The sequence below is a fragment of the Chiloscyllium plagiosum genome, unplaced genomic scaffold (genome assembly GCF_004010195.1).
Source record: "Chiloscyllium plagiosum isolate BGI_BamShark_2017 unplaced genomic scaffold, ASM401019v2 scaf_11259, whole genome shotgun sequence".
NCBI lineage: Eukaryota > Metazoa > Chordata > Chondrichthyes > Orectolobiformes > Hemiscylliidae > Chiloscyllium > Chiloscyllium plagiosum.
In genome coordinates this window covers 23,638-30,271 of record NW_025214677.1, presented here as the reverse complement: position 1 = coordinate 30,271, position 6,634 = coordinate 23,638, and the positions used below count along the sequence as shown (strand labels likewise).

The following is a 6,634-nucleotide window of genomic DNA, read 5'->3' as shown; positions in this document are numbered from 1 at the left end:
ATGAGGTAGCCGGCACTGCAGGCTGAATGGCCATATTCGAGACCGTACAGGGGGGTCCGCACCATGGAGGAGGGGTCACTGGGAGGCTGCCATCTTTGCCAGATGACCACCAGTGCCACTTAGGAACACCCTCTCCCCCACCCCACCCTCAATTCCGGGGAACACCTGGAAGCAGGGGCTCACCCAACAGACCATCATTGAATCCCCACGGTGTGGAAACAGGCCATTTGGCCCAACAGGTCCACACCGACCCTCTGAAGAGCATCCCACCCAGAGGTATTTCCCTACACTTACCCCTGACTAATGCACTGAGTGTACACATCCCTGGGCACTATGGGGCAATTTAGCACAGCCAATCCACCCTAACCTGCACATCCCTGGGCACTATGGGGCAATTTAGCACGGCCAATCCACCCTAACCTGCACATCCCATGGCATTATGGGACAATTTAGCACGGCCAATCCACCCTAACCTGCACATCTTTGGGCTCTGCGAGGAAACCGGAGCACCCGGAGGAAACCTATGCAGACACGGGGAGAATGTGCAAACCCCACACAGACAATCGCCTGAGGCGGGAATTGAACCTGGGTCCCTGGTGCTGTGAGGCAGCAGGGCTAACTACTGAGCCACCGTACCACCAGCAGGACAACAGAGGGCAGGAACTGGAGGAGAGTAATCTGGTGCTGCCACCTCCCAGAGGTAGGGGTTGGGGGTGGGTGGGAAAAAGAGAGTCCGTGAGGGCCCTCAGTGAGGTCTCAGGGGGCATCCCGTCTGCCATTGTCGCCCTCGGTAAGTTCTGGGGGTGACCCAGAGAGAGAGAGAGAGAGAGAGAGAGAGAGAGACAGACAGAGAGACAGAGAGGGAGATGGATAGGGTAGATAGGGCAGGGGGAAGCAGAGAGAGAGGGAGAGCCAAACCTGTAAACAGTGCATCAGCACGCTGCCTTCTGCCAGCTCCAGACACCCACCCCACACCCCTAGCAGCGTCTCCATCGCCAACACGCAAGTGAGAGATTCAGACCAGGGTGAGAACAAACCCAGAGCTTTATTGTACAACCAGGAGCTGAGCCCAGGGGCGGGCGGAAACCTCGAGGGATAACGTCCCTTTTCGGAGACGGTCCCTTGCTTCACAAAGAAAACAATGTGGCTCTCTCCGCCAGGTCCTGCCCCGAAACCACCCCCTCGCCCACCGAACAGGAAACATCAGGAGCGAGATCCAAGCAGCATCTTCCTGGCGGGAAGCACAACAGACCGCTGTCCAGAAGGGGGCACTCCTTCCCTACGTCAGGGCGAAAGCTCACCGCCATTCCCTCCCCCGCTGGGTGGGGGTGGGGAGGGGGGGTCAGGAGACCCGAGGGACCCTCAGTCGTGGTACATCGTCATGATGCAGCTTTTGATGGTGCCCATGTATCGCTCCCAGAGACACTGGTGTCTAGGTGAAGAAAACACAGCATGTTACAAGGGGCACAGGGAGAGAAGGGACACAGATCCGAGAGGGTTCGGCGTCAGTAAGGGACTGCCAAACAGATCAGCCGTGATCCAACAGCGGAGCAGACGGGCCAAATGGTCTGCTTCTGCTCCTGTATCTTATGGAGGCCATTCAGCCCTACCCCCTCTAATTCTGCTCGTCTCCTACCATTCCTGGATCTACCTGTCCCACATCCCCAGGGGCAAATCAACACCCCTCCTACTTTTGTGGGAGAGACTCCCGCATTCTCCCGGCACTCTGGACTCCCCCCCCCACACAAATTCCCCGACAGGGATTCTTGGTGCCTGCTGTACAATCGTGATTCAGAGAGGCCGGTGTTGGACTGGGGTGTACAAAGTTAAAAATCACACAACACCAGGTTATAGTCCAACAGGTTTAATTGGAAGCACACTAGCTTTCGGAGCGTCGCTCCTTCATCAGGTGATCGACAGCCTGTAGTGATGGTTCTCTCCACAAGAGGGACGCTTCCGAAAACTCTGTTGGGATCTCACCTCAGTCTTCTCTTTACAAGAGGCGAGCAGACTCAGTCTGATACGTTTCCCTAGATATTCCTGTATCATTCTTGTGAATGTTCCCTCCACCCTTTCTAGTCCCTCTATCTCCTGTTTATAAACTAGGAGACCAGAACTCAGCGCAGTAGCTAAGTATGGTCTAACTGAGGTTGAATACAGGAGCAACCTCCTCAATTTATATAATTCTAGCCCCCTAGAAATAGAATCTCGTGCTGGCTTACTTAGCTGAGCTTTGAGGGACTGGATCATCGGTACTCTGAGCTTTCCCACCATCTTTGTGTCACCCAGACTCTCAACATCTGAATAGTAACGGACCTGCCCGTTGTACTGAACGCTAATCTGTGCTCAGCCGCGTTTGCAACTTTATTAATGTCCTCCCATAATCATCGAAAAAGAGAATCGTTTCGTAAGCCTTGGAGACTGAATGGCCTGATTGGTTGGCCTGCAGTTCCTAGCGGGCACCGTGAAGCGCTTTCTCTGGAAAGGTTTCAGTGCCAACGCTATTCCCCCAGTACCTGAAATTTCTGATGTCCAAAACATACAACTATTATAAAAGAAAAGGTTTTAACAAATTTTTTCCCATGTAATTTATTGCCCATACTGAAACAGTGCTTATGCTTCAAGAAGTATTTTTTAAAAATGACCTCACTAGGCGCGGGCATTACTGGGTTAACCCAGTCTATTCCCAAACCCTAGTTGCTTCATTGAGTTGCCTTCCTGAACCACTGGGAATCCGCGTGGTGTAGGGACCCCCACACAGCGCTGTTAGGGAGGGGGGGGGGGGGTCCAGGATCCTGACCCAGCGACAGTGAAGGAACGGGTGATGTATCTCCAAACTGGGATGGCGATGGGGCTCAGAAGAGTGGTGCTCCCATATGTCTGCTGCCCCTTGTCCTTCTGGATGGTAGAGGTTGTGGGGTTGGAAGGTGCTGCCTGAGGATCTGCAGTGCATCTTGTAGATGGTACACACTGCGGCTGCTGAGCGTCGGAGTGGGGATGCGGTACCAATCGAGTGGGGGCTGCTTTGTCCCTGGATGGTGTCGAGCTTCTCGAGTGTAGTTGGAGCCGCCCCCCATCTGGGGGCAAGTGGGGAGTATTCCCTCAGCCTCCTAACTTGTGCCTTGTAGGTGATGGGATGGGAGGGAGGGGGGCAAGGGAGGTGAGTTACTCGCTACAGGACTCTCAAGTTCAGCGGGCAACAGGGAAAGCAAATAAAACGGCAGGGCTTTATTCCAAAGGGAACAGAGTACAAAAACAGGGACGTCTCGCTGAAACAACGCAAGGCCACAGCCGGAAAAGCACAAAGAGATCCCGTATCCAGGAAAGGATCTTGCTGACACCGGCTCCACACGGACAGTCGCCCGAGGGTGGAATCGAACCCGGGTCCCTGGCGCCGTGAGGCAGCAGTGCTAACCACTGAGCCCACCGTGCTGCCCACTCCCCCTGCGGCAGTGAATGTAAATCTCGGGCGAACATGTCAGACCAAGGGAAGGTGGGGAGGGACTGTCTGATGAGGAGGGGTTGAGCAGATGGGAGCCGTTACTCAGTGGAGTTTCGAGGTACGAGAGGCGGCCTCAGCGAAACATTCGGGATTCCCAGCAGGACTTTGACGGAGGGGATGAGGAAAGGTTATTTCCCCCTGGTGTGGGAGAGTCTAGGGCCCAGAGGGGCATCAGCTCAGAGTAAGGGGGGGGTGTCGCCTGTTTAAGACAGAGATGAGGAGGAATTTCTCCTGTGGGAGGGGGGTGTTGAGGATGGTGCGTTCAGGATATTCAAGGCTGGGAGAGACGGATTTTAGAATGGAGGGTGATGGGGGAAAAAAGAGGCAGGGAGGTGGAGTTGAGGATGATCTGATCAGCCAGTGGATGGAGGAGGAGATTGACGGGCCAAATGGTCTACCCCCTGCAGCTGCGTATGGTCTGTCCCGCACCACGGTCCACGACCGGTCCAGCTCAGCATCCGGTCTGTGGCTGGACCTCGGCCTCTCCTGAAGGTCGCTACAAAAGCGCAGTGGACCGTCCTTTGGGTCTGACGCGTTCTCCCAGGGTTTACACTTGAGCTCAGTCACTGGCGCAGGAGGAGTGGACGGCACTGCTGCCTCACGGCGCCAGGACCCGGGTTCGATCCCACCCTCGGGTGACTGTCTGTGTGGAGTTTGCACATTCTCCCCGGGTCTGCGTGGGGCTTCCTCCGGGTGCTCCGGTTTCCTCCCACAGTCCAAAGGTCCGGGTGAATTGGCCACGGGAAATTGCCCCACAGGGTTCAGGGGTGTGGGGGTTAGGTGCATTAGTCAGGGGATATGTAGAGTAATAGGATGGGGGAAAATCGGGTTTGGCTGGAGTTACTGCTCAGAGATTTGGTATGGAGTTGGTGGGCTAAATAGTGTCCACACTGTAGGGATTCTGTGAATGGGGAGGGAGTGGGAGTATTCGGAGCTCGATTCCCACCCGGCTCTATCCCCCCCCGATCTCTGACCCCGTGCTTACCTGAAGGCGTCGAGGGCGCGGGCAGCGTTGGTGTACTGCGTGAGGAAGACCCAGACGTCGTTGCTACTCCAGCGATCAGACTTGCACGGTTCGATAAACTGTCCGGGAGAGAGAGCACGGCCAGGGTGAGGCTGGGTATGCACAGTGTCGGGGTGGGGGGGGGCGTTGGGTTCCCAATAGAGGTGGGTGCGGGTACCCCCTCCCCGCCCGTTTTAGGGGCCGCAAGGGGCACCGGGCCTGCCCTCCCTCGGGAGCACCAGCTGGTTCAATCAAACCTCGGGAACGTGGAGTGGCTCACCCCACTCTCACTGGCCTCTGACCCACGACCCCTGACCCCACACCGACACAGTCAACACCACCTTCAGGGAAGAGTGATCAATGCTGGCCCAGCCAGCCATCGTCGGAATGAATAAGGTCAAACCTAGAAGCATTTTCAATGTAAACTCTCTCCTGCTCTCCCCTGTTTATCTGCTCTCGGTGGGGATGGGCCTGGGCCTGGGGAAGTCTCCGGTCCATGGCACGATGGCTCAGTGGTTAGCGCCGCTGCCTCATGGCGCCAGGGTTCCCAGGTTTGATTCCAACCTCAGGTGACTGTCTGGGTGGAGTTTGCACATTCTCCTAGTGCCTGCGTGGGTTTCCTCCCACAGTCCAAAGATGTGCAGGTTAGGGTGGATTGGCCGTGCTAAATTGTCCCATAGTGCCCAGGGATGTACAGGTTAGGGTGGATTGACTGTGGGAAATTGTCCCATAGTGCCCAGGGATGTGCAGGTTAGGGTGGATTGGCCGTGCTAAATTGTCCCATAGTGCCCAGGGATGTGCAGGTTAGGGTGGGGGCTGAATGGCCTCCTCCTGTTGAACATGTGGGACCCACCTTTTCCACCAGGTCAATGAAGAGGTCGCGGACGTCCTTGGTGTGGATGAGCTTGGCGGCGATGTTAATCAAAGCCCGAGAGAGGTTCTGGAAAGCAGACGGCATTGGCTTATTCAGCGTTGGACTCCCACCCCCACCCCCCCAACCCCCTTCTCCCTCACTTCAGACACAAACCACCAGTAAAGACCACATCAGGGCGGTCACTGCAGCTTCCGGTTTACAGTCGTGGACCAGAAGGACAGCTTCTCAAGCCTCCGACTGCGGAAGGAGTTGACCCAGGTCCTGGGTTTCATTGTGAGCTGTGTTTACACTGCTGCTTTGGGCGAGCAGTGGGACAAAAGGTCAGACACTGGGTGTGGGTACACAGGCGGAGGTTCGGCCAACAACTGGTAGCTGATTGGCTTGTGTACTGTGCTTGTATCCATCACTCAGGGTAAATTGATTAAACCATTCGTTTCCACGGTCATCCCAGGCATAACAGGAGCTTGGGAATCAGGCCACATCCCAACGGGATTGGGACACAGGGTTCGGCCTGGAGGAATGGAGTCACGGGCTTCACACTGGCGGATATTCCTCCGAGAACGCTTCCCTCTTACCTTAAAGTTGGCTTCCATTTCAGAGAAGGTGCTGACTTTCCCCCTCAGTGCTGTACACACCAGGCTGCAGGGAGAACACACACACACAAACACAAACACAGGGCAACAAAATGAAATTCACTTCCCCTCAGAAAATAACTCCCCGAAACGCAAAGCCAGAGGAAACCAGACACTGAGCTCATCAGCCAACACAACTCAATTAAAACTGAATTACTCTCTCCCAACCCTGCCCCTGTCCTGGGAGTGTTTGATGGGGGGGGGGGCAGTGTAGAGGGAGCTTTACTCTGTATCTAACCCCGTGCTGTCCCTGTCCCTGGGAGTGTTTGATGGGAACAGTGTAGTGTTTGATGGAGGAGGTCAGTGTAGAGGGAGCTTTAATCTGCATCTAACCCTGTGCTGTCCCTGTCCTGGGAGTGTCTGATAGGGGACAGTGTAGAGGGAGCTTTACTCTGTATCTAACCCTGTGCTGTCCTGTCCTAGGAATGTTTGATGGGAAACAGTGTAGAGGTAGCTTTACTCTGTATCTAACCCCGTGCTGTCCCTGTCCTGGGAGTGTTTGATGGGAGACAGTAGAGGGAGCTTTATTCTGTATCTAACCCCGTGCTGTCCTTGTCCTAGGAGTGTTTGATGGGAGACAGTGTAGAGGGAGCTTTACTCTGTATCTAACCCTGTGCTGTCCT

The 6,634-nt window shown here is 55.3% G+C and overlaps 1 protein-coding gene across 1 annotated transcript in view; it reads right to left on the bottom strand.

Moving 5' to 3' along the window:
- Positions 1-1,026: 1,026 nt before the first annotated feature.
- fibpa (fibroblast growth factor (acidic) intracellular binding protein a) overlaps positions 1,027-6,634 on the bottom strand; it is a 14,348-nt gene continuing 8,740 nt past the window's right edge. The window contains exons 7-10 of the mRNA XM_043686527.1: positions 5,955-6,018; positions 5,359-5,445; positions 4,488-4,585; positions 1,027-1,432 (exon numbers count right to left, since the gene is read on the bottom strand). Coding sequence (XP_043542462.1) covers positions 1,363-1,432; positions 4,488-4,585; positions 5,359-5,445; positions 5,955-6,018 — 319 coding nt within the window. The 3' untranslated portion in view covers positions 1,027-1,362. The remainder of the gene's footprint in view (positions 1,433-4,487; positions 4,586-5,358; positions 5,446-5,954; positions 6,019-6,634) is intronic.